The sequence below is a fragment of the Oreochromis niloticus genome, linkage group LG18, assembly GCF_001858045.2.
Source record: "Oreochromis niloticus isolate F11D_XX linkage group LG18, O_niloticus_UMD_NMBU, whole genome shotgun sequence".
Classification (NCBI taxonomy): Eukaryota; Metazoa; Chordata; class Actinopteri; order Cichliformes; family Cichlidae; genus Oreochromis; species Oreochromis niloticus.
This window is the reverse complement of record NC_031982.2, coordinates 1,699,408-1,727,357: the sequence shown is the minus strand read 5'-3', so window position 1 is coordinate 1,727,357 and position 27,950 is coordinate 1,699,408. Positions and strand designations below refer to the sequence as shown.

Sequence of the window (27,950 nt, the reverse complement as noted above, 5' to 3'; positions counted from 1 at the left end):
GAAGTTATGAAGTTTGAAAACAATATATTAAAAAGAACAAACTGTCTTGTCTGTAAGCTTTTGCAATCAGAGCCCTATAAATTCTCTACAGGCTCCTCTTGTTCCCGGATTTCTTTTATCTCTTTATTCATTCATTTCTATTATTGTTATTTCAGCTGTTATAGTTCATGTGCAGTATGACAATGTCTAAGCTGACAGGCAGGAAAAAAAGGAAGAACTTCTGCACCTGCACGAAACAACACAAAAAGAACAGAAAACTGTATTTGGTGATGTTCATGGACTCTAGACTGCAAAGGATTTTCATCCAAGTATTAAACGACAGTTCCTTTATTTAAAATTAATCTGTTCTTTTGTTAAAACTAAAAGCCTGTACTTGAATCACATGTTGGTTGAAGTAAAATCCACTGTGGTGCTGTGCCGAGACAAAATTACAAAAACTGTCTCACTGTCCTAAAATGTAAGGATCTAAAGTGTACATGTCCAACCATTTCCATAAAACATTGTCTGAAAATCTTTGTGACAGTAGGAAAAGTATTATGACCAAATAATAATGCATGCACACGCACACATAGCTTCAAGTGTTGTATTTTGGAAATTTTGACCGAGACCGAGTGTAGCAAAAATAACAGGATAAAAAGCTGAAGAGAAACCACAGAAAGCCGAGCATGGCAAATATGCATTCTTTATATTGGTGGTTGTGTGTTTGCTCTACATCTGCACAGGAAGCAGAAGGTTACGGTAGAAGTGAAACCACAGCTTTACGTCCTGTTTTATGAATATTATACCATTTCCCCTGAACACATACAGACACACACATCTGCAAGTCTGTGTGAAAATTAATTATGGATCATTAGAAACTAATCCATTTGTAACATTTATTGATTGGCACATATTTGTACATTTGTAATGACTTGTGGATTCACTTGAAGACAAAGGCAGCAATGAGTGCACAAGTCAACTCAGCTCTAACACTATGTAATCAAAATCAGCTACAACAGTCTGCAGCAGTCCGTGGCACTGACAGAGCTTTTCTTCTTGATGGTTCCCCAAAGAGATGACCATACAATAAATGTGGAGTAAATATAGTTCAAAACATCTTCAGCACCTGCTTCCTCTAGCAGGCATAGTTGTTTGTTCATAAAGCTGGTCAGTGCCAGCGGCCTATGTCTACACTGTCTGTGTGCTCTGCTGCCTGGGTTTGTGCTGTAGTTGATGGAGGATTCAGCAGGTCAATGACATTTCCTTCCCTGAGCTTTAGAACTGCTTGTTTCAGATTCCACCTGCAAGGAGTAACAAACACAGGTGAGGAATAGTGACTATCAAGCTTTCACAACAGTCCCTATAGTTAGCATTCACATCCTGCTTGATTTGTTTTTGACGGCAGTGAAAACAATTATGGACAGTTTCACAGCAGTCATCAAAAAGTGTGCTGAATAGTGTTCAGCTGCAAATAAAGATTCAAAGCCTAGCAACCTCGTAGATGTTATTTCAGCTTTGTTGTGATTTTTGTGGATGTGTGTTTGTGTGGTTTTTACTGTTAAAGTGGAAACCACGCCTGAGACTACTAATACGGTAAAGGGTTGTTATTCAGTTACAAAGTGAATATAAACTATTCACCGAAAACACACAACATATGATTTCTATCAGGATGTCAGGTCATAACGCACAGCCCTAAAACACATATGGTCTTTACAATATAAAGTGTCCTAAAATGACTACTGTCATAATACGTGTAAGCTCAACACAATACTCTACAATAAAGCATGTGAAGTGTTACATTAGCTATTCTTTGTAATTGTTATATTTTCAAAAATAATGACTTTTGCATTTTTTTTCATTAATTATTCATTAATCTAGCATCTTTAGTTGGATTAACTTGAACTGTAACATTTAAATGTAAATACAACTCAAATATAAGTGGCATTATATGTATGATATACTTACACTTCACAGAAAAGTTTGTCCCTGTTTACTCAGTGAAATGAAGACGAATCCTTTCATACAGTATGAAACCACCACACACACACACACACACACACACACACACACACACACACACGTACTATAACACCACACACACACATATACTGCGACACCACACAAGCAGGCAAAGTTCATTTCAAGCTCAGGACAAACTGCTTGTCCTGGTTACGCAGCAATGCCAACACATACACAATAAAATATAAAATGCCAATGGCAGCGTCTGCATGTCAGTCATGTTGCATGGCACCCTAACTCTGCTCACCTACTGAGCTAAACTGGTGCCCGTCAGTCACATCACTATGTCAAAATGAACTGAATACAAATTCATCATCACCAGCAGTTCAGCTCTGGCACAACTGTCTCACCTGTTTGTGTTGGGATCTCTCAGTGAAGATGTATACAGATAGCCTCCGGTTTTAATCCCTGTCACAGGAATCTTTATCTGCAAAGCAATTTACACTCAGTATTCAATATATTCCGAGTTCTTTGCAATATGATTATGTTTGTGATTTACATTTTCTCACTATGTGGATCTAAATATTTTTAGATCCACTTCGACATAAAAAGCTACCTGTAAGTAAATACTTTGATTATATGCAGAAGGAAAACCAGTTCAGCTGCCCATGCCAAATTAGAAAAGAAAGAAGTCAGATGACAGCATAAAGGACAGTACCTGTGCAGTGTGCTTATCTACATGGTTGTATCTGTCAGTCAGATGGATGTTGTGGACCTTTAAAGGTGGCGCCCCCAGGCTTTCCATGGCAACTGGACATGCCTCCAACTCCTGCAAAGCCAGCCTGTGGTAATCTGACTCAGCAAAGTTCTCTAATTAGACAGCAGACAGAACTATATATGGAAGTGAACCAAAACAGGAAGGCTAGAAAATACTACAACATTTTAAAGTATGAATGGAAACAGTTACTCGTTTTACTCAAACCTTAAAGTTAAAATAAGCTTTCACAGTGCACAAACCAAGAATTTAGTACACTTTTAAAAAGGTTCATATGGGGTGAGCAGGACTCGTGGTTTGGCAGGGATGTGATAGGACGAGGAGACAGTTGCTCCTCTTGACTTTTCCAACTTTTCCACTCCTCATTATCTTTTGCTCAGAACATAAGCGTCACACTTCTATACTTGTTGTATAGAAGTTAGTTGGTTAGAGACTTACAGGACGTCTATTCCAGTTTTAGTGAAAGCAATGCTAAACTGGTGGCTAACGTAAATGACCTGGAAAGCCGAAGCAGACGATAGAACATGCGGGTCTGGTGGAATCCATCGAAGGCGGGCACACTACAGAATTTTTGCGAGTGTGCTATGGTGAGGTGTTTTTGGAAAGAGACCTTCCCAACTGTGCCAGAGCCAATCGTTCACCTGTCGCTAAGCCAAACTCGGCCTGTAATCATTAAGTTACAATACCATTACCATCAGAGAGAAGTGATGGCTTCGCTCGGCTGCTGATGCGATGGATTATGTGTGTATTCTGTTCGAAAGCAGATCTAACCAGAAGCTCAAAGGTTTAAATATGAATATATTCTATAGAATATGGGAGCTTGAAATTTTGTTTTCTCTTTTTGAACAAGGTAGGAAGTGCTTTGGTGAGCTCGCTGCTTTTCCTTTTGGCAGCTGTCATCGGGTGGGGGAAAGTAGTGGGGGTGATTAAAGAGTAGTGGGTATGGAGGGGTGGGAATGATCTGATTCTAATAGTAACGTTTTAGGCCACAGTGGCCTCGGTTGTGTTGGTTTCATTTGTGTTTGCAAGAGAACCCTAACCTATTGTATATGCATGGGACTCTATCTGTGCACGAATCTCTGCAGAGGTTAGATAGTGCTGTAAACTAGTTAGGTGGAATATTAAGGGGTTAAACCAACCTGTTAAAAGGAAGAGGATGTTCTCACACATCAAACAGTGCAGGGTAGCAGTGGTTTTGTTATTTTTTTTGTACTGTTTAAACAGGAAACACACATTTGAAGGTCGGATAGCACCCATCTTATTGGGGGAGGGGCAGCATTTTCACTTCACTCTTCAGGCCAAAGCCAGAGGTGTTTCAGTCGTTACTGATCCACATGTGTGCTTTGAAAAACAGGAGGTCATTTCTGATACGTTAAACTCTACAACATCAATTTATAGACTCTCAGTGTTGATTTCTGTTTATTGCCTGATCTGAGCTCTGCTGGTTGGATCCAGTGTTAGACTCTCCCCACCACAATAAGTAAATCTGCATTGTTTAATAAGTGCTTTTTTTCTCATTATGGCATACTCCTTTTTCTCATACCTGTCCCAGGATTGATTATTTTCTTATTGATTATAAGTTGCTCTCACTAGTCAGTTCCTGTGACTACCAGAGTGGTGTTGGACCATGCCGCTCTCGTGCCAATCATGAATCTCCCCGATGCCCCAAAATACGGAAAACATTGGTGATTTAATTCAACTCTTCTTGCAGATACTAATTTTCTAAAATTCATGGAAAAACATGAATCAAACGAATACTACAAATGAGATATCTAGCCTGACAATTTGGGATACACCGAAAGACATTCTGAGGGGGCAAATAATTTCTTATTCAGCTAACATGAAGAAAAAGGCCTGAGTGACTTGAATTAGCTAACTAGCAAAGAAACACATCAGCTATATGCCAAGGATTAAAACCCCCCACAATGATATAATAAACGGTAATGCTGCAGACTAAATTTGACCTTTCGACACTCAGTTTAATGTCAGCTTCTAAAGCATAAGGCTTTGTTCTATACAGTGGCTTGCAAAAGTATTCGGCCCCCTTGAACTTTCCCACATTTTGTCACATTACAGCCACAAACATGAATCAATTTTGTTGGAATTCCACGTGAAAGACCAACACAAAGTGGTGTACACATGAGAAGTGGAACGAAAATCATACATGATTCCAAACATTTTTTACAAATAAATAACTGCAAAGTGGGGTGTGCGTAATTATTCAGCCCCCTGAGTCAATACTTTGTAGATCCACCTTTTGCTGCAATTCCAGCTGCCAGTCTTTTAGGGTATGTCTCTACAGGCTTTGCACATCTAGAGACTGAAATTCTTGCCCATTCTTCTTTGCAAAACAGCTCCACAACTGCCCTGTGACGGCCTCAGAGGTTGTCTAAGAGAATATTGGGAGCAACAACACCATGAAGTCCAAAGAACACACCAGACAGGTCAGGGATAAAGTTATTGAGAAATTTAAAGCAGGCTTAGGCTACAAAAAGATTTCCCAAGCCTTGAACATCCCACGGAGCACTGTTCAAGCCATCATTCAGAAATGGAAGGAGTATGGCACAACTGTAAACCTACCAACACAAGGCCGTCCACCTAAACTCACAGGCCGAACAAGGAGAGCGCTGATCAGAAATGCAGCCAAGAGGCCCATGGTGACTCTGGACGAGCTGCAGAGATCTATTCAATTCAATTCAACTTTATTTATATAGCGCCAAATCACAACAAAAGTCGCCTCAAGGCACTTTATATTGTACAGTAGATCGCACAATAATACATACAGAGAAAAACCCAACAATCATATGACCCCCTATGAGCAAGCACTTTGGCGACAGTGGGAAGGAAAAACTCCCTTTTAACAGGAAGAAACCTCCGGCAGAACCAGGCTCAGGGAGGGGCGGGGCCATCTGCTGCGACCGGTTGGGGTGAAAGAAGGAAGACAGGATAAAGACATGCTGTGGAAGAGAGACAGAGATTAATAACAGATATGATTCGATGCAGAGAGGTCTATTAACACATAGTGAGTGAGAAAGGTGACTGGAAAGGAAAAACTCAATGCATCATGGGAATCCCCGGCAGCCTACGTCTATTGCAGCATAACTAAGGGAGGATTCAGGGTCACCTGGTCCAGCCCTAACTATATGCTTTAGCAAAAAGGAAAGTTTGAAGCCTAATCTTGAAAGTAGAGATAGTGTCTGTCTCCCGAATCCAAACTGGAAGCTGGTTCCACAGAAGAGGGGCCTGAAAACTGAAGGCTCTGCCTCCCATTCTACTTTTAAATACTCTAGGAACAACAAGTAGGCCTGCAGTGCGAGAGCGAAGTGCTCTAATAGGGTGATATGGTACTACAAGGTCATTAAGATAAGATGGGGCCTGATTATTTAAGACCTTGTATGTGAGGAGCAGGATTTTGAATTCAATTCTGGATTTAACAGGAAGCCAATGAAGGGAAGCCAAAACAGGAGAAATCTGCTCTCTCTTTCTAGTCCCTGTCAGGACTCTTGCTGCAGCATTTTGGATCAGCTGAAGACTTTTCAGCGAGTTTTTAGGACATCCTGATAATAATGAATTACAGTAGTCCAGCCTGGAAGTAATAAATGCATGAACTAGTTTTTCAGCATCACTCTGAGACAGGATATTTCTAATTTTAGAGATGTTGCACAAATGGAAGAAAGCAGTCTTACATATTTGTTTAATATGTGCATTGAAGGACATGTCCTGGTCAAAAATGACTCCAAGGTTCCTCACAGTGTTACTGGAGGCCAAGGTAATGCCATCCAGAGTAAGAATCTGGTTAGATACCATATTTCTAAGATTTTCAGGGCCGAGTACAATAACCTCAGTTTTATCTGAATTAAGAAGCAGAAAGTTAGCGGCCATCCAGGTCTTTATGTCTTTAAGGCATTCCTGCAGTTTAACTAATTGGTGTGTGTTACCTGGCTTCATGGATAGATAGAGCTGCGTGTCATCTGCATAGCAGTGAAAATTTATGCTATGTCTTCTAATGATGCTGCCTAAGGGAAGCATGTATAATGTAAGCAGAATTGGTCCTAGCACCGAACCCTGTGGAACACCATAATTGACCTTAGTGTGTGAAGAGGACTCTCCATTTACATGAACAAATTGGAGTCTATTAGATAGATATGATACAAACCACTGCAGCACAGTACCTGTAATACCTACAGCATGTTCTAATCGCGCTAATAGGATATTATGGTCAACAGTATCGAACACAGCACTGAGGTCTAGCAGGACAAGCACAGAGATGAGTCCACTGTCAGAGGCCATAAGAAGATCATTTGTAACCTTCACTAAAGCTGTTTCTGTGCTGTGATGAGCTCTGAAACCTGACTGAAACTCTTCAAATAAGCCATTCCTCTGCAGATGATCTGTTAGCTGTTTGACAACTACTCTTTCAAGGATGTTTGATATGAAAGGAAGGTTGGAGATTGGCCTATAATTAGCTAAGACAGCTGGGTCTAGAGATGCTTTTTAAGTAAAGGTTTAACTACAGCCAGCTTGAAGGCCGGTGGTACATAGCCGATTATTAGAGATAGGTTGATCATATTTAAGATTGAAGAATTAATTAATGGCAGGACTTCTTTGAGCAGTTTTGTAGGAATGGGGTCTAAAAGACAAGTTGATGGTTTGGAGGAATTAATTATTGAAGTTAACTCAGAAAGATCAATTGGAGAAAAAGAGTCTAACTTAACATCGATGGTACTAAAAGTAGCTGTAGAGAATATTACATCTGTGGGATGATTATTGGTAATTTTTTCTCTAATGATAAAAATTTTATTTGTGAAGAAGTTCATGAAGTCATTACTAGTTAACGTTAAAGGGATTGTTGGCTCAGTAGAGCTCTGACTGTTTAAGATAAGATAAGATAAGATAAGATAAGATAACCTTTATTAGTCCCACACGTGGGAAATTTGTTTTGTCACAGCAGGAAGTGGACAGTGCAAAAGTTATGAAGCAAAAATTAGAATAAAATAAAATAAGAATAAATACAGTACACAACTGTACAGAATAGAATAAAATAAAATACAATACTATATACAGTAGAATAAAATAGAATAAAATATACAATAAGATAAAAATAAAATACAAATGCTTTATACAACTGAGTAAAAATACAACGATGCCAGAAAAGATTATTGCACATTAGTGTTATTGCACATGTGTGGATGTGTATGTTTGATCAGTTGAAGTCTTTGTTGTGAAGTCTGACAGCAGTGGGGAGGAAAGACCTGCGAAATCTCTCCGTCCCACACCGTGGGTGCCGCAGTCTCCCACTGAAGGAGCTGCTCAGTGCTGTCACAGTCTCATGCATGGGGTGGGAGATGTTGTCCAACAGGGATGACAGCTTAGCCACCATTCTCCTGTCACTCACCACCTCCACTGGGTCCAGAGGGCATCCTAGAACAGAGCTGGCCCTTCGGATCAGCCTGTTCAGTCTCTTCCTGTCCCCAGCAGAGATGTTGCCGCCCCAGCAGACCACACCATAAAAGATGGCTGAGGCCACCACAGAGTCATAGAAGGTCTTCAGGAGTGGGCCCTCCACTCCAAACGACCTGAGTCTCCGCAGCAGGTACAGCCTGCTCTGCCCTTTCCTGTAGAGGGCGTCTGAATTATGAGTCCAGTCCAGTTTGCTGTTCAGATGAACACCAAGGTACCTGTAGCTGTCCACAGCCTCAATGTCCATACCTTGGATGTTCAGTGGTTGCAGTGGAGGATGTTTGTGCCTGCGGAAGTCTACCACCAGCTCCTTGGTTTTACTGGCATTGATGTGGAGGTAGTTCAGCTGGCACCAGTCCACAAAGTCTTGAGTCAGTCCTCTGTACTCCATGTCGTCCCCATCAGTGATGAGGCCGACTATTGCAGAATCATCAGAGAACTTCTGCAGGAAGCACTGGGTGGAGTTGTGGGAGAAGTCTGCAGTGTAGATGGTGAAGAGGAACGGAGCCAGAACCGTTCCCTGTGGGGCCCCGTACTGCAGACGACCCTGTCCGACACACAGCCCTGAGTCCTCACATACTGTGGTCGGTCGGTGAGGTAGTCCAGAATCCAGGTAGTGAGGTGATGGTCCACTCCAGAGTTCTCCAGCTTGTCCTTCAGAACCGAGGGAAGAATAGTGTTGAAGGCACTGGAGAAATCAAAGAACATGATTCTCACAGTGCTCCCAGCGGTTTCCAGGTGAGCGAGGGAACGATGTAGGAGGTGAATGACGGCATCATCCGCTCCAATGCCAGGCTGGTAGGCAAACTGAAGTGGGTCCAGTGATGAGCTCACAAGGCGCCGAAGCTGAGCCAGGACCAAGCGCTCCAGGGTCTTCATCAGGTGGGATGTCAGAGCCACCGGCCTGTAGCTGTTGAGGTCCTTGGGGCGTGAAGTCTTTGGCACTGGTACAACACAGGAGGTTTTCCAGAGCTGTGGGACTCGTCCCAGCCTCAGGCTCAGGTTGAAGAGGTGCTCCATCACCCCACACAGTTGGTCCGCGCAGGACCTGACGACCCTCGAGCTGATGCCATCTGGACCCGCTGCCTTCTTGGCTTTAATCCTCCTCAGTTCCCTCCTAACCTGGGTGGTTGAGAGAGACAGGCTGGAGCCTTGTGTTGAGTGTGTATTGGATGCTGTTGTTGGGGGTGGGGAGGGGTGAGCAGGGTGAATAGAGGAGGTGTGAAGTGTCTGAGGTGTCAGAGGTGGAACAGCAGCAGTGGGGGTGGGTGAGTCTGCAGCCGATGTTGGAGACTGCCTCATGGCTGAATCAAATCTGTTGAAGAAATGATTCAGTTCATTTGCCCACCTCACATCCCTCCCAGGCAGAGAGTTCTGATGTTTGTGGCCCGAGATGGTTCTGAGGCCTCTCCAGACTTCACCAACATTATTTTGCTGAAGCTGGTTCTCCATCTTCTGCCTGTAGCTGTCCTTCCCATTCCTTATCAGTCCCCTCAGCTCTCTCTGCACCCTTTTCAACTCCTCTTTGTCTTTGGATTTGAAGGCCCTCCTCTTCTGCTTGAGGACGGCTTTGATTTCTGGGGTAATCCAAGGTTTGTTGTTGGAGAAACACCGTACAGTCCTGGTAGGTACGGTGTTGTTCACACAGAAATTAATATAGTCAGTAATGCATGCAGTAAGGCTGTCGATGTCCTCTCCGTGGTCGTCACAGATCACCTCCCACACAGTCGACTCAAAACAATCCTTAAGAGCCTCCTCGCTCTCCTCCGACCATCTCTGCACTGTGTGGGTGGCTGGTGGCTCCCTGCGCACTAAGGGCTCATACACAGGGACAAGGTGCACCAGGTTATGATCAGATCTGCCCAGGGGAGGGAGAGGTGATGAACTGTATGCCTCTTCTGCATTGGCATACAGTAAGTCCAGTGTTTTATTGTCTCTGGTTGGGCAGGTCACATACTGGGTGAAGGTGGGCAGTGTGGAGTCCAGTGAGGCATGATTGAAGTCCCCTGATATTATGAGAAGGGCTCTCGGAGATTGTGTTTGCAGTCTGCTGACCACAAAGTGGAGAGAGTCACAGGCTGCATCCGCGTTGGCCGAGGGGGGGACATACGCTGTTATCGCGATAACATGCGAGAATTCCCGGGGCAGATAGTACGGACGCATGCTAACGGCTAACAGCTCAATGTCTCTGCTGCAGAGTTGTTCCTTTACAGTGATGTGCCCGGGGTTACACCATCTGTCATTCACAAACACTGCCAGTCCCCCTCCTTTCCTCTTACCGCTCTCTCTCGTCCTGTCGGCTCGCAGCAGCTGGAAACCCGGTAGTGTCACGCTTGTGTCCGGAGTTAGCGGTGTTAGCCACGACTCCGTTAGCATCATGATGCTACATTGCCGGTACTCCCTCTGTGACCAGGTTAGCGACGTGAGCTCATCCATCTTATTGGGCAAAGATCGTACATTTCCAATAATTACAGAAGGAAGAGATGGTCGATAACGTCTCCTTCTCGGGCGACGGCGCTCCTTCCCAGCACGACACCCCCGCCTTTTCCTCCTCAGCTCGCTGGGAATGTCGGGTCTGTCCACCGGCAGTACCGCTGCGGGACGCAGCGCTAACAGCTGATCCTTACTGTAAACAAAAGATCCCTGCTCTGGGTCCCCAGACACGGGTGAAAAAAGTAGAAAAAAACTAAGAAAAACGACCAGAACTAGCACAAAACGGTAGAACATGGTTGCAGAGACTAATTACTAATACGTTAGTTATAAAAAATAACGAGAAGAAAAAGATAAGAAAGAAAGAAACTCAGAATGAGCAGAGCTGCTGTAACAGGCTGCCGCACACGGGGGGCGCCGGAAGTTTGTCAGCCTGGCTACAGTGCTGAAGAGAAACCTGGGGTTGTTCTTATTTTCTTCAATCAGTGATGAATAGTAAGATGTTCTGGTTTTGCGGAGGGCTTTCTTATAAAGCAGCAAACTATTTCTCCAGGCTAAATGATGATCCTCTAAATATGTGACACGCCATTTCCTCTCCAGCTTACGAGTTATCTGCTTTAGGCTACGTGTTTGAGAATTATACCACGGAGTCAGGTATTTCGGATTTGAGGCCTTAGTTTTCACAGGAGCTACAGTATCCAGAGTCGTACGTAGTGAGGAGGTAAAATTATTAACAAGATAATCGACCTCTGTTGGAGTAGCGTTCAGATAGCTGCTCTGCTCTATGTTGGTACAGGGCATTGAAGATGATAACAGTGGGTGGATTATATTCTTAAACTTAGTTACAGCACTTTCAGAAAGACATCTACTGTGATAAAGTCTACTCTCCACTGCTGTGTAATCAATTATTGTAAATGTAAATGTTATCAGGAAATGATCAGACAGCAGAGGGTTTTCAGGAAACACTGTTAAATGTTCAGTTTCTATGCCATATGTTAAAACAAGATCTAGAGTGTGATTAAAGTGGTGGGTGGGTTCTTTTACATTTTGAGAGAAGTCAATTGAGTCTAATAACAGATTAAATGCCATGTTGAGGCTGTCATTTTTAGCATCTACATGGATGTTAAAATCACCCACAATAATTATTTTATCTGAGCTGAGCACTAAATCTGATAAAAAGTCTGAGAAATCAGAGAGAAACTCTGTGTAAGGCCCAGGTGGACGATAGATAATAACAAGTAAGACTGGTTTCTGAGTTTTACAGCTGGGGTGGACGAGGCTAAGCATCAGGCTTTCAAATGAATTAAAAGTCTGTCTTGGTCTTTCGTTAATTAATAGGCTGGTGTGAAAAATTGCTGCCACACCGCCCCCTCGGCCTGTGCTTCGAGATTTCTGGTAGTTAGAATGACTCGGGGGTGTTGATTCATTTAAACTAGCATAATCATCCTGCTGCAACCAGGTTTCTGTAAGGCAGAGTAAATCGGTTTGTTGATCAATTATTAAGTCATGTACTAACAGAGACTTGGAGGAGAGAGACCTAATATTTAATAATCCACATTTCACTGTTTTACTCTTTGGTTCAGATGTGGATACTGTATTGTTCTTTCTTTGTGATTTTTTATGTTTAAGTTGTTTGTTGCTGGTTTTTAGTTTGTTTTTTGTCTGTTTGGGAGCTGACACAGTCTCTATGGAGGTTTTTGGGGGGGTAGCAGGAGGAGAGAAGCTGCAGAGAGGCATGTAAGACTGCAACTCTGCTTCCTGGTCCCAACTCTGGATAGTCATATTTTGGGGGGTTTAATAAATTTGTCCATATTTCTAGAAATGAGAGCTGCTCCATCCAAAGTGGGATGGATGCCGTCTCTCCTAACAAGACCAGGTTTCCTCCAGAAGGTTTGCCAATTATCTATGAAGCCCACATCGTTTCTGGGACACCACTCAGACAGCCAGCAATTTAAGGAGAACATGCGGCTAAACATGTCACTCCTGGTCTGATTGGGGAGGGGACCAGAGAAAACTACAGAGTCCGACATTGTTTTGGCAAAGTTACACACCGATTCAATATTGATTTTAGTGATCTCCGATTGGCGTAACCGGGTGTCATTACTGCCGACGTGAATTATGATCTTACTGTATTTACGTTTACCCTTAGCCAGCAGTTTTAAATTTCCTTCAATGTCGCCTGCTCTGGCCCCTGGAAGACAATTGACTATGGTTGCCGGTGTCTCTAGCTTCCCATGTCTGAGAACAGAATCACCAATTACCAGAGTTTGACCCCCGGCAGGTGTGTCGCCGAGTGGGGAAAAACGGTTAGACACATGAACAGGTTGGTGGTGTACCTGGGGCTTCTGTTTAGGACTATGCTTCCTCCTCACCGTCACCCAGCCGCCCTCTTTCCCCAGCTGCTTGGGGTCTGCCGGGGAACAGCTAGCGGGGCCTACGCTATCTTCGGCTGCACCAGCTACAGGGGCCTGGCTAGCTACGGGTGAATGAAGGGTGCGAAGCCGAGTCTCCAATTCAGTAATCCTGGCCTCCAGCGCTGCAAATATGCTACATTTGTTACAAGTATCATTACTGCTAAAGGAGGCCGAGGAGTAGCTAAACATCTGACACAATGAGCAGGAAAGTGCAGGAGGGACAGGTGAAGTAGCCATGGTGCTAACGAGTCGGCTACGAGCTAAGCTAAGCTAGCGAAACAGTAAAGAGACGGTGAGTGAATACTTTGGCTATTGTTGAGAATAGATTCCTTGATATAGGTCAGTGTTAAAGAGAATATAGTTTGTGATTGCTTGCAACATTATAATATTGTGGTTAATGAGTGTAAGAATACAAAATAGAAAAAAGGCCTGTTATGGGAACAAAGAACTGAGGTACAGGGCAGGAGGACAATCAACCCCACCCCCAGGACCAGTGTTGCCAACTCCTCAGTAAGGAAAATCGCTATTGGCTGTCCTAAAAGTCGCTCGAAGTCGCTAAATGACGTCATCACCTAATTTGCATAATTGGTCATGCTAATATAATTGTAACCTATGTTGTTGGAGAGAGAAATAACATCGTGAAAGAGACATAAAAAACGTCCTAAATGCATTTAGAGTTTATTTAGAACTACAAATTAAATTTCTTTTAGCAATTATTGTTTTTTTTAATGTCACAGTTCCAACCCCGCTCCTTTACCCGGGCTTGGACCGGCAAAAGTGATCCGAAATAGGCACTCTGGTGGAGTTACTTTGTGTGTGTGTGTTTATAAGTAGTTTTAAACCTTGTGATCCACGAAACAGCATAAGAGTAAAAGAGTAAAAGAAGAACTGACTGTGTTACAGCACCCGCTGCTTGTTGAGAGTAAAAGCGATACGCGCTTTCACGTCTTTTTTTAGCGACTTTTTTTAAGAAAAAAAGTCGCTAGGGGGTCTGAAAACTCGCTAAATATAGCGACAAAGTCGCTAAGTTGGCAACACTGCCCAGGACAGTAGCAAGAGTTACTGACGGTGAGGAGCAGACAAAGGGCAAACGGACACTACCATAAAAGGAGATGGGGGTCAGGGTGTCAGCACCCTTGGCCACTGTACTAGTGTATTTCCATTGTGGGGGTGTTTACTGTAGATGGGAGGAGACCAGAGGTTATAACTGTAACTGTTGTGTGGAGTTCTTTAGATCAGCCTTTAGCATAGGACTGCATAGGAATGCAGTGTGCTGATCTCCAGATGCATCTGTAAGAATAATGGGTAATAAAAGGATTGTGTAAAACATGGAAACATCTCAGCGTGATCTCTACCAGGATCAAAAGAATCACAGAGACCGGCGTTGTCTCAACACTATAAATTAGGTAGTGAGTACACAGAAAGGGTGATTCAGATGAAGCACGTTAAGATTATACTATGAAAAAGGGATGTGTCAAAAGATTTAAATTAAATTGCTAAGCAGAAAAGCTACTCAGAAACACCACTGTGTTTGAGCAGGAACAGGAAGTGATACTCTACCACAAAGCGAGCGAACACCAAGTGACAGCGCCACCAAGAGTCAGGAAGACCAATTCAGGTGGGGGAATCTGTCCATAGGACAACTATTAGTCGTGCACTGCACAAAGTTGGCCTTTATGGAAGAGTGGCAAGAAGAAAGCCATTGTTAATAGAAAACCATAAGAAGTCCCGTTTGCAGTTTGCCACAAGCCATGTGGGGGACACAGCAAACATGTGGAAGAAGGTGCTCTGGTCAGATGAGACCAAAATGGAACTTTTTGGCCAAAATGCAAAACGCTATGTGTGGCGGAAAACTACCACTGCACATCACTCTGAGCACACCATCCCCACTGTCACATATGGTGGTGGCAGCATCATGCTCTGGGGGTGCTTCTCTTCAGCAGGGACAGGGAAGCTGGTCAGAGTTGATGGGAAGATGGATGCAGCCAAATACAGGGCAATCTTGGAAGAAAACCTCTTGGAGTCTGCAAAAGACTTGAGACTGGGGCGGAGGTTCACCTTCCAGCAGGACAACGACTCTAAACATAAAGCCAGGGCAACAATGGAATGGTTTAAAACAAAACATATCCATGTGTTAGAATGGCCCAGTCAAAGTCCAGATCTAAATCCAATCCAGAATCTGTGGCAAGATCTGAAAACTGCTGTTCACAAACGCTGTCCATCTAATCTGACTGAGCTGGAGCTGTTTTGCAAAGAAGAATGGGCAAGGATTTCAGTCTGTAGATGTGCAAAGCTGGTAGAGACATACCCTAAAAGACTGGCAGCTGTAACTGCAGCAAAAGGTGGTTCTACAAAGTATTGACTCAGGGGGCTGAATAATTACGCACACCCCACTTTGCAGTTATTTATTTGTAACAAATGTTTGGAATCATGTATGATTTTTGTTCCACTTCTCACATGTACACCACTTTGTATTAGTCTTTCACGTGGAATTACAACAAAATTGATTCATGTTTGTGGCTGTAATGTGACAAAATGTGGAAAAGTCCAAGGGGGCCGAATACTTTTGCAAGCCACTGTATGCATAGAACAAGCCGGCAGGATGCTATCCAACCAGCTGAAGGGTATCCAGGCAAAACTACATATTCCAAAAAACAGAATGACCAATGGTACTATCACCTCAGATCATGTTAAGAGTATCAACACATCCAGGTCTCTCAATTCTCAACTTTAAACCTCTGAACTTCCACAGGAGAAAACTCTGACGGAGAACTTTTTTAATTCTTTGAATATCCCATTCTCTCTCCGAAATGTAAAGAGATTAGAGGAACCTATAACACAGGCGGAAATTAAGATTTCATCAGTCTGGAAAGTCCCCAGGCCAAGATGGATTTCCTGAATTTTTTAAAGCATTCTCAATATTGCACCTCAACTATGTGTAGCATTGGCTGACTCCTCTAAATATGGCAAAGTCCCTTCATCGTTCTATGAAGCATGTATGACTGTTGTTCTAAAGAAAGGTAAAGATCCACTCGAATGCTCATCTTACAGGTCAATCAAATTACTCATTCTCGATGCCAAGATTTTGACCAAAGTTTTAGTGCGTAGGCTGGAAAATGTTTTACCATCAATTGTATCTGAAGATCAAACCAGCTTTATTAAAAACTAATGTCCGTCATCTGTTTGATATACTATATTCTCCTCGCACGGAGACTCCAGAGTGTATCCGCTCCCTGGATACAAAGAAGGCATTTGACTGTGTGGAGTGGGAGTTTCTATTTGCAAGCTTAGAAAAATTCAATTTTGGACACAAATTTAATTCTTGGATAAAATTGCTATATCTCTGCCCTAAACCCTCAATCCTTTCAAACTCCCAGCAGTCACAGCTGTTTAACCTCGAGCGAGGAACCCAGCAAGGGTGTCCCCTTAAGCCCGTTACTCTTTGATGTGGCTATAGAACCACTGGCCACGCTACGAAGCTGTCTCTGGGATCTGGTGGAGAGGAGTCATGCATAAAGCATCCCTGTATGTAGATGATCTCCTGGTCTTCTTGTCATGTCTATATAACCTATCTTCTACATTTTCCTCAGTATGTTTTCATGATGCAAGTTGAACTTGCACAAAAGTGAACTGAATACACTGTAAACACACTGCAACAGTTACACCCCTTTTTTTATTTATTTATGTTTTTTACACATGGAGGGGCTCAAGGGAAACAAGAGTTTCCCTTGAGTGAAATACTCTTGTCTCCAAAAGTCTAAGCATAATTTCTGGTATTACTATTGGGCATCTAATATATGCTGGACCATATTTTGGTTTAATTTTCAATTCCTGTTAAAGACACATCTGTCTCGGCAATACTTGGATCTCCACTTTCCTTGGCATCAAATAAGTGATTTGATAATCCGGTGGTGTGGCACTGTGAGATTATTCTGTTATCATATGTTACCTTATATCTGTAATCAAAGTAGTTGAATTATGATACTGCTGTAGATCATATTATACCCCTTAATATAGAGTGTGTGATCAGTATGTAGTTTTAGTTTGCATTATACTTCTGACTTAAAAGAGTGTGAAAATCATTAGATCTATTGGATTGACCTGTATTACTCGACACTGTTGAACGTGTTACACTGTTTCTTGACATTTCATACTGCTGAATCATGAAGAGAATGTTGTGTGCAGGAGACCTTGTGTCTAGAATAGAAGAAGAGAAGACCACATTTCATACCCCCACCTTTACAGAGAGCAGAAAGACAGGGAGCCGAGGTCATAACTTAGGCGCTGTGTGAGAGAAAGAATGTGAATGTTTAGGCTTTTACGACTAGGTGGGGGCTACTAGAGGCTATAAAAGGCTGAGTAACCCGTCACCATTTTGAGACTTGCTGTGACCCTCTGCAGGCAGGTCTCCCCATCATGATGGTTCTTATGCTCATAAAATGTTGAATTGTATGGAATAAATAATTGTTGATTGAGCATTTATACACCGAGTATTGTCCTTCCTTCAGCCCAAAGATTAAAAGAACTGGGAGATTTTAACAGCACACTGTGAGAATATGGACTCAGATGAAAAAACACTTTGGTGAGACTGACTGTTCTCCTTTGAGTCCAGTTGCACCAAATTATGTTTTTCAACCATCCTTAAGTGATTCTGTGTTTCAGGATTGGTGCAGTAGGGGCATTAGGTGCTTTGTATCTTTTATGAAACACTCTGAAAAATTCAATCTCCTGCACACACATTTTTTCAGAGAACTTCAGATTAGACACTTTCTTTCACATCTCAGATGTCATACTTTCCAGAGGCTTAAAGACGGAGATATTTGTATCCATCTCAGAAAGGGTTAATATCTGTTATTTATAACATGCTGGGTTTTCCCTCTTTATTTTTAATTTAATGTTTTTTACTATGCAAATTTCTGTCAGTGTTCTGCTACTGGAAACTGAATTTCCAGGAGGAACCTACCCGAGGGATTTATACAGTTTTATCTATCTAAGTACCCTGTGAGGGTCTACTATAAGATGTGAATGAAGCATTACAGACAATCCCTACTGCAACCATCTCCAAAACGAATCAGCTGATCTAGACCACAGCAGCAGTGATCACTGAGATGCTTGGGTACAAAATGAACAACCACAAGGAGCAGTACCCTCTGTGGAGAAGACCAGAGGCCAGCGTATATTAGCATGGAGGGAAGCACTGAAAGTTGGCTAAGTGTGATCAAAAAAGGGATCCCTAAGAATCTGCCAAGCAAAGACTCACAGCCTTGGTCATCACTTGATAAAGTATATTGAGATAAAGTGAGATAGAAGGCAAGAGAATAAACCAGCTGTACTCCACGAAACTGTCCAAGGTGTACTCTTAGTGGCAGGGGAACAATATGAGGAAAGATCCACCAAGGCTTGAGATGGAGCAGGAAGAGCATATGGGAGAAGACACAACCTATAACAGCATTGCTCAGTGGCTAGTGGATGTAAGAGCAGACCACAGCAACAGGATCCAGTAACCATCTGTCAGGGTTCTGGGTTTTCTGACCTAGTGTTTTAAGTTCCTGTGATTTTTGTCGTTTTGTGTTGTGGATTTTGTCTCTTTGTTAGTCTATAGTTTATTTCTACAGGGTCTAGTTTCTTGTGGTCCCGGTTTGGTTCCCTGATGGTTTAAAAATTTCCCTCTGTATAGCTGACCGCTGTGTCTTCCTCTGTGTGTTTAAGTTTATACAGTGATGTGAGTTGTGTCCACTCCTTACGTTCCGTGTTTCCCTCATCCCGTCATGTCTGTGCTTCCTCTCTTCCCCTCTCTCTCACTCACCCTCTAGTCTGTCTCTGTGTCCTCCCCGTTTTGTCACATGTGTAATTGCCCTCAGCTGTCTCCCAGCTGTTCCCCGTTCTCCTTGTGTATTTATTGTTTGTACTCACCTCCATTCGTTGTCACGTCGTCCCCTCAAGCTGTGTGTTCCCTTGTGTGCCTCTCTGTAAAGTTTAGTTTATATTTTCCCAGTTTAGTTTTGTATTGTTATTTGTGTCCCACCACGCCAGCAATAAAACTGTGATTTTGTGTTCACCCCTCGTGTCTGAGAGCCTGCATTTTGGGTCCAACTCATGCGTGCCACACAGCGATTCTTGACACCATCACAGTGGCAGACATCCAAGAAGAGGTCTCCATTATGAACAGTTGGACTGAAGCTGGGTAAATTACTTAAGCTCTCTTCCCTTAAATAGTAGGTTAATTGTGCTGAGACCTTCTGTGATCCAACTTCCGTCTTTCTCAAACAGATGGAGGAAATTCTATATTGCCTATTACTTGTATGGCCCTTGAAACTGATAACAGACCCCCAAGCTTTTTTCTGATTGTTGTTCAAACGCTTGAAATTATATTTTATTCATTTATTTTCATTTTTAATTTAATTACAGATTTTACATTTATAAAAAGGTAGCATTGATAATGGTATAGTCTTAGCTGTGCTTTGTTCTGTCTGGACCCAATCAGTTTGCTGATCATTTCTAATCCATGACACTACTGCATTTATCTGTGCAGCCAAGTAATAACATTGAGTTTGGCAGGCCCCTGTCCCTTTGGAAGTAGGAGTGTTCTAAGTCTTATCCTGGGCCCTTTTTCCTTCATAATGAATTTAGAATTGGGAACTCTTACATGTGAGGGTTGGAATGAGAACAAAAGTCGAGGTAGGAGGTTCAGCCGTACCACCTCGACCCTTCTGAGCAGAGAGAAGGGAAAAATATCCCTTATGTGTTATATAAATTTTTTATTTGTCTAACTTACAACGTATAGCTTTTGTCAGGGGTTACTGATTAAAAAGAGAATGGGTGATAATGAGTGGCCGTTTCTCACACCCCTTTCCACCCCAAATGAGTCAGAACAACAACCATTAACTTGAATGTTTGACCTAAGATCTTTACAGTGTATTACTCCAAGTGGCAAATTTTTCTCCAAGTCCCGTTTCTATTCATGTTTGTTCCAGGAATAGTCGATTAAATACTTTCTGAGCATCCAAGCTCACTGTTACCATGGAGGAGATCGAGGCAATGGTATAGCTGGGCCCCGTTCCAGGAGGTAGGCTTAGCTAAAACTCTGAGTTTGTTAAGTCTGAGATAAGGGAAACTCAGATTAACTCTGAGTCAGTTACCATGGAAACACAGTCTGTAAACTAAACTTACTGGCTGGCGGGGTTTTTTTCAACAGGCTCTGAGTTTCACACCAACTTCTCCCCACCTGCTGACACTCAGATTCATTTTCTCATTCAGACATTTGCTATCAAAACACGTAGCAAAGGAAGTTAATTAGTAGAAGTTTTTACAATCAATGAAATCCCAGTTAATCGTTAGTTTGTTATTTTTTGTACTTACCATGAACTCTTATTATAATTACATCATAGATTTCTTAACTTTAAGCAGTCACACTGATGGAAAAATGTTTTTCCCAACTAGAACTGGGAAATGATGTGAATACTTAGCCTGGGTAGTCTGTTATCTGGGTAACTAATCTCACAGGACCATCATTGGGATTCTACTGATGATTGCTTTCCTTCTCTACTCACACATGCACTTAACTCAGGGTGAAAATACTCAGAGTTAATTAACTCTGATCAGCTGCTCTGGAACAGCAAACTCAAGAGCTGCCAGTCTCAGAGTTTAACTTAGCTTAGCTTTTTTTAAAACTCTGACTTCCTTGAAACTGATTCCTGGAATTGGGCCCTGCTACCAAAGTGATGGTTTACTTCTGCGCCTCGTCGTTGACCATTGTGTGGGTTTGTGTGTAGCCATTTCCCTCATTGCAAGGTTTGTTTCTTGTGAAGGAATTGCTCTCATGACTCATTCAGTAGCGTCACTTCCTGGCCTATAAGTGGCATTTCTGGCTCGACTTACCTCCCTTGGAACCCTGGCCAAGTAAGTATTAAAAGTATATGGTACCAACTAGTATCACCTAATGAAAACCCCCAAAACTGAGTAGAGTCAAATCAAGCTGAGCAAGTAGAAAAGAGGTTTTAGTCTCCCCTGCTTCTGCTGCAGTTTGCACCTTCTTTTGTTGAATCCACTTGACTTCATATTTCTTATTTTTCCACTCAGTTCTCCTTGGCTAAGCTAAATGATGCAGTTTTCTAGCAACTGTCTTCCCACACACTCCACATGCAGGGGGCATCATTAATTCGTGAACTAAAACATTCTGCCATAAGCCTCAAAAAGTTGATTCTGATCATCTGGACGTATAGTTTTCAGTGAGAGAAACATTTTGTCACTCATCCAACTCATGCATCAAGACACTGCCAAAACAGTTTGTGCCTCAGTGAGTGACTCTTTGGTATACAGGGTGAGTAAATGGTAAATGGCCTGTATTTGTATAGGGCTTTACTAGTCCCTAAGGACCCCAAAGCGCTTTACACATTCAGTCATCCACCCATTCACACACTGGTGATGGCAAGCTACATTGTAGCCACAGCCACCCTGGGGCGCACTGACAGAGGGGAGGCTGCCAGACACTGGTGCCACCGGGCCCTCTGACCACCACCAGTAGGCAACGGGTGAAGTGTCTTGCCCAAGGACACAACGACCGAGACTGTCGGAGCCGGGGCTCGAACCGGCAACCTTCCGATTACAAGACGAACTGCCAACTCTTGAGCCATGATCGCCCCTATAAGTAAGTTTTATTTATATCAGCTTTCAAAATGCAAATGACAAGGAGCTTCAAATCAAATAAAAACATCTAAAAAGGAAATAAACATTAAGACCAAAAATAAAATGCTGCCCAAATACCAGTTTAAAAAAAGCAGGCTAGTCCCATAAAAGGAGACCTATCAGACTGACTACAAATACAGACAAACATAAAGAACCCCATGGCTCTCCAAGGTAATGAGGTAGTGCAGATACGAATGGGCAGCGGTGATTACCTTCAGAGGGTTGCAAATACAACAGGAAAGATGCAAGTGCAAGGAAAAAGGCCATGAGCAACACTGCACTATAATAACAGGTCAGACAAGTGAGACTCCAAGCCAAGGTTTCAAACCACAGCGCAAGGCAGCAGGCAGGAAGTGGAGGCAGGCGAACCAACAGTGGAAAGTCATCCCTCTGAAGGCAGCAGCATGGTAAACACACGTAGTGCACCAACAAACCCTAATTGTGAGCAGACTGGTGTCAGTATAGAAAGGAAAGAACCAGGGCGGACACAGGCAATCAAGTCGCCAGGAGAAAGGAAAGGAACTGCAACTGCAGGAGCTGAACAATGACCTCAGCGAGGAAAGAGGGAGATAGATCAAGCAAATGATGGTGAGGCTGGCAAGAAAAGCACCGAAGGAGCAGAGATCCAGGTCTGAAACTGCTACGATTCTCTTTGTTGAGCTGATGTGGGAGGAGGGTTTGAGGCTGGCCATGAGAGGAAGCAGTCCAAGTACTCTGACCTGGCAGCTGAGTCTCGGGAGGCTAGCTGATATGCTGTAATATGCTCACTCGAAGTCAGGTATCGGGGCTTTGTTGGCTCCGCAACTTCACTCCTCCTCTGCAATCTACGCTGCACAGGAGCAGCACTGCCGCCAGCCACCAAAGAACTGGCAGCAGAAGCATAAAGCCAGCTTGTGGTTGTGGTTGCAGTGATAGCACAAGGTCTGGGAGCTAAACAACAGGGGATATACTGGGGTTAAAGGAGCAAAACATCATTGGCTGGTGGTCCTCAGCTGATGGCACCCATAGATGTTTACTGTGGCTCCCCCAGGCAAAATCCTTCAAAGGGCAGCTGAGCTAAAGGGCACCGTTAAAGATGGGTGAGGCAGAAATGCCTAGCAGGATTTCCACCATGCTGCATAGTGACATGAAAACGTGAGTTTAGCTGCTTTTGAATGACTTCAATGTGCTCATAGATTGTGGAGTTTCTAAAAGAGGGCACCACAACTGCAAAGACTCTGTCACCTTTAGTCTAGATTAGAGAAGATTTCACACCCCAGCTTTATCTTTGTCACTGTCAGTCAACTCACATTTGTGTGAAAAGTCTTTACCCAATGAAAAATAGACAAACAGCCATTTTCTGCCGATCCTTTTGTGGCCATGGCATTTCTGTCATGTGATATATGCCGTTTCTTGGTTAATTCCCATGCTTGTGGCAGCTGCCGGTTTTCCTCCAAACATCCACTTCAGCACAAATGTAACTGATGCAAAAGTCAGATCTGAGTATGCAGTGTCTAACAATTTAAAGACGAAAACTGAACTGGACAGCTCCATCTTGTATTTGTGCATATGACTGTATCATTGTTCAGAGTCTCTGATGTAGTTTTCAGGTATATTGTGGGTCTCTTATTATCTGGTGGTGGTAAGAATAAGAGTCACAGGAACAGTCTTGATCTTCAATGAGAAACAAACCGTCAGGTTTTGTGATTCATATCAGTGGTCGCCCGTCTGCTAGATCAGTTTCACTTTACTGTTGAATGTTGCAACTGTTATTGTAGCCACAACAACAATGCATCCTCTCTGCTTCTCTTCACAATAAAAGTGCAACTGAAATAATCCTTGTAAGTCAAAACAGAAAGACACTCTCAGCTGCCCCCTTATTCACAGGAGATGGCCACAGCAGGTAGCTGTGCATGTTTCATTAAGCATTTGTAACACTGGGTGGCCTTCCTGGAGCAGCTGCATCCCTCACACCATTTCAGGGTCATAGCATAAAAAATAAAGTAAGAAAAGCTACATATGATTTTATCATTTCACCTGAAAAATTCTGCTTCAACTTAGGATATTATATCAAAATACACCCATTGTTATAGAAAATTGTCATCAATATTAATGTGCTTTGAATGTACACTCACTTTAATATTTACATTTTCTGAGAGCTAAAAGATTCCTGTCTTTACTCTGCGCATTCATTTTAAAAGGGATTTCTAATTAGATTAGACAATTCCTTAAAGTAACAAACGATTTTGATAACTCTGATAAAGAGTCAGAATATTGGAAAGAGGTTCAGACTTACAGCTGTCAGGGGTCGAGGTAGAAGAGGGCCAGACATTAGAGCAAGAAGGGTTAGGGTTAGGCTTTATCAGCTGGATTCACTCACTGCACACATAATGTGCATAAGGTTTACAATTAATAAAAGTACATTAACATGCACCTCTGCTTTATCATTTACTTTAAACCCAAATTAAACTACATTAAACCACCAAAACAGGTGATGACATTCAAACAGTAATTAGATCACCATGTTTTTGAACATGTGCATGCATACCAACCACAGGATTGCACTAATTCCTGAAGCCAGCCCAGTTCTGCTGAGCTAAAAACCTGAAGAATTCACTCTCAGCTGAAGTTAACATCAAGTTGAATTTTTCTACACTCTCAAATGGCAAATTTCCGAGAGCTACAGTACATGATCGAAGCTGCTGACATGAAAAGTTTCACTAACTGGAAGCGTTGGCCGAACTGTAAATGAAGCACACACAGAGCATTGTACTCACTCTGTAGCAGGTAGTACATGGTGCCAATCCCTCCACCCGTCAGCACAGTGGTGAAGATGGTGAGCTGCTGCAGGTGACTGTTGGAAATCCTCATGCTTGCTTTCTTTCCTGCAAAGAATGACAATGATCTGGTCGGTATACAGAGAGCATCGGTGTTTTAATAAGGAAGTATTCATGATTTGCCGTGAATTCTGTGGTGACTTTAGAAAACAATCTAAAAGTTTCTGAGAGGCTTAAGTCTTACACATTTCCAATTTTCTGAAAAAGAAAAAACATGTTTTGTCATTTTTAATAGCAAAAAATATGGTGACGCACTGACCCTCTCTCCTACGCACATACAGTTGGACAAGTACTATTAATATCACCGCCTGCATCCATGAGACAGTTCAGCTAATGATGGTAAAGGTTGCCAACACACAAAGACACATACATGCACATACATAATCCATCACAAAGTGCACCATAAGAATAACCACTCCATATCCAAATAACTGTGAATACATCCAATACATATAGCTATAAAGTCAAGTATGGTTCATGCTTTTGATTTTTTCCCTTATTTTCAGTCATGTATCTACTGTTTTTATGGTGGATGCTAAGATTGAACATGTCCAAAGCTAGCACAGGTAGAGAGGAGGTGATGGTGCTGTACGAGTGGTGCCTGGAAATAACCCGTCTCTTAACATCAGCAAAACCAGAGAAATGATAGTGGACTACCGGAAACGACCAGTCGGGGAACACCAGCCCATCCACATCAACGGTGTCAAGGTCGAAAGGGTCAGCAGCTTCAAATTCCTTGGAGTCAACATCACTGAGGACTTCTCCTGGACCCTTCACACAGACACTGCTATCAGGAAAGCTCGCCACCGACTCTACTGTCTGAGGAGGCTGAGGAAGTTTGGCATGAACGCCAACATAACCTCAAACTTCTACAGGTGTGCGATCAAGAGCTTGCTGATGAGCTGCACTACAGTTTGGTTCGAAGCTGCTCTGCCAGCAGCCGGAAATCTCTACAGAGAGTGAAAGCAGCAGAGCATGAGGACTCCTGTCATTCAGGATCTATCTTCAACGGTGCCTCCGTAAAGCACACAGCATCATCAAGGACCACAGCCACCCAGCACATCAGCTGTTCTCCTTGTTACCATCTGGCAGACGTTACAGGAGTCTGTCTGCTCCGACTACAAGACTCAAAAACTGTTTTTACCACCAAGTCGACATCTCAACCACAACACTTCACAGGATGCACACAGCTGTTCTGCAGTTTCACAGGTACATAATACACTCAGCACTGGTCACCCCATTTTTATTTTTTTTATTACTATTTCAATAAAAATAAAAACCCTCACTCTTACTGACCCTTAACCCTTACTATACTGCGGAGTGACTGTCTTCTGCTCGTCAAATACATTTTGATCCTGTGCTAACTTCTATATGACAAATAAAACGGAAACTGATGAGCCAAAATGTTAGGCTCAGCCTGGCAGCATTATATCAGCGCAAGTGGATCTCCCTAAAATGGTCAGACTGAGGATGAAAACAATGGCTGCACCACGATAATAAGGAAGTTTAACTGCAGCTGAGAGTCTCTGTTTAGCTGACATGCAGAGGCCTAAGAAGGTCAAACTCATGGAGAGAGAGAAGACGAACGCTTCTTTTCTTCTTTATGGGGTTTATTGGTGGTTGGCAAACAGCAAAATGGTGCATTACCGCCACCAACTGGCGTGGAGTGTGGACCGAAATGACAAAAAAAAAATACAAAAATTTAAATCTTCCCAAACAAATGGGTCTGCCTTAAAAACCAAAATACAGCCTGATTATTTTCACTTACAGAGTTTGTACGAAATAAATCAATCAAGTCCAACTTGACTCTCATATCATCCAGCTTTTTGATCAGTTGTCTTCTTTCAACATCATACTTTGACAATGCAACAAAACGTTCTATTGTTTCCTGTTCCCTACTGCAGTCACACTCCCCTGTACAGTGTTTTCCTATTAAAAGTAATGTGCTATTCAAACCAGTGTGTCCGAATCTAAGTCGAGATACAACCGTCTCCTCTCTCCTGTTTCTTCCTGTACATCTCATTTCTCCTACTTTCCTTTGGATTTTGTAAAACCATCGGCCTTTCCTCTCTTCCTCCCATTGCTTTTGCCACCTTTCCTTCATTTTGTATCGTATTCTACTCTTGATCTCTGTCCTACTAACACTAATAACCATATCCATCATTGGTCTCCTTGTTGCTTCTTTTGCTGTCCTATCTGCTGTTTCATTTCTGCTGATACTCATAAGAATGTGACCATAAGCCCCATCATAACAGTTCTGAATAATGTTTGCTGGATCTCTATCAGAATGTCAGGTCTGCATTCTGAGTGATTGCCTTGCAAACCAGCCAGTGATGAGTTCGAGTCCGAGCGTATCACAGATCTTAGTGGTCTGGTTTCTTCAGTCCACTGGACAGCTAACAATATTGAAACCATTTCTCCTGTGTACACTGATAAATCGTCACTGATCCTTTTCCCGACCTTGATATTAAACTCAGGAACAATAAATGCTATCCCGCTTTGGTTGGCTGTATTCTTTGATGCATCTGTGTAGATTTTTCAAACTGTCTACAGAAGCAACAAGTAAATAAGTATAGTTAGGGTGACCATATTTTGATTTCCAAAAAAAGAGGACACTTGGCCCAGTCATGAAGAACTTTAATAATACTGTTTGCTTAAAGAAAACATATTTAAATGATGCCTTCTCTGTGCGGTAAAAGGTGAAATAAAAAGTGTCATAAAAGCTTTTACAAGTCAACAAGTGCAAAAAAAGAGGACAGTTGGTCACCCTAAGTATAGCTAAGCACACGGGGTTTGAAAAACTAACACTTTTCTTTTTTAAATATAATTTGCTTCTTGAGGAAGGGAAACGAGGACAAAGGGCTGAGATGTCCAGTTTGCTGAAACACATACACTGCATGTCAAGGTTATCTTCTATATATGTCTAAATGTCGTTATTCACTTGAAAGAAAATGATATTTAAATAGCTAAGGTGTGTCACAGTTCAAGGGCTGCATCCGTGGATACAACTATAACACCACACGCCGGTCACACATCTACACAAACACTCACCTTGCGTTACGGCGGACCATTGTATTCGCTCTACATCCGTTAACGTCACAAAACACATAGCCAATCGGTTGTGGGTGCGCTTTATTAAACAGCCGGTTGCGCCCGTCGTCGCTTGTTCGCGCAGGCGGTGTTTATCCAAATATGATATTAGATCCTGTCGGGCATGATTCAGTGAGACTCTTTGCAGAAAGAAGCTGAAGCTGGAAGCCGTCCTTTACCGCAGTACTACATGAGACCTGTTTATGGTGGTTCATCAGCAGCACAGCGCGTCTCACCACCGTCCCTCTGGCCTCATACATGTCCTGCATCACCCTCACATGTCACTCCTGACTCCTTCGTGTAGTACCAGTTCCACTCTCTGTACTTTATCATCTGATTTCT

The 27,950-nt window shown here is 42.7% G+C and overlaps 1 protein-coding gene across 1 annotated transcript; it reads right to left on the bottom strand.

Annotated features, from left to right (window-relative positions):
• Window positions 1-12: 12 nt before the first annotated feature.
• On the bottom strand, window positions 13-27,903 carry coa1 (cytochrome C oxidase assembly factor 1). The gene is made up of 5 exons (XM_003456723.5): window positions 27,570-27,903; window positions 24,459-24,566; window positions 2,657-2,808; window positions 2,349-2,425; window positions 13-1,280 (listed from the first exon to the last, which is right to left on the bottom strand). Exons 1-5 carry the CDS (start codon window positions 27,625-27,627, stop codon window positions 1,148-1,150), a joined length of 528 nt encoding a protein of 175 aa, XP_003456771.2. The 5' UTR covers window positions 27,628-27,903; the 3' UTR covers window positions 13-1,147.
• Window positions 27,904-27,950: the final 47 nt, after the last annotated feature.

Bases quoted from the DNA above. Each gene is read 5' to 3' on its own strand.
- coa1 (XM_003456723.5), bottom strand. From the start codon at position 27,627: ATGTGTTTTGTGACGTTAACGGATGTAGAGCGAATACAATGGTCCGCC. The intron at 2,809-24,458 runs GTGAGTACAATG...CTGTCTAATTAG, and splicing joins CATGTACTACCTGCTACAGA to AGAACTTTGCTGAGTCAGAT. The intron at 2,426-2,656 runs GTACTGTCCTTT...ATTGCTTTGCAG, and splicing joins TAGATAAGCACACTGCACAG to ATAAAGATTCCTGTGACAGG.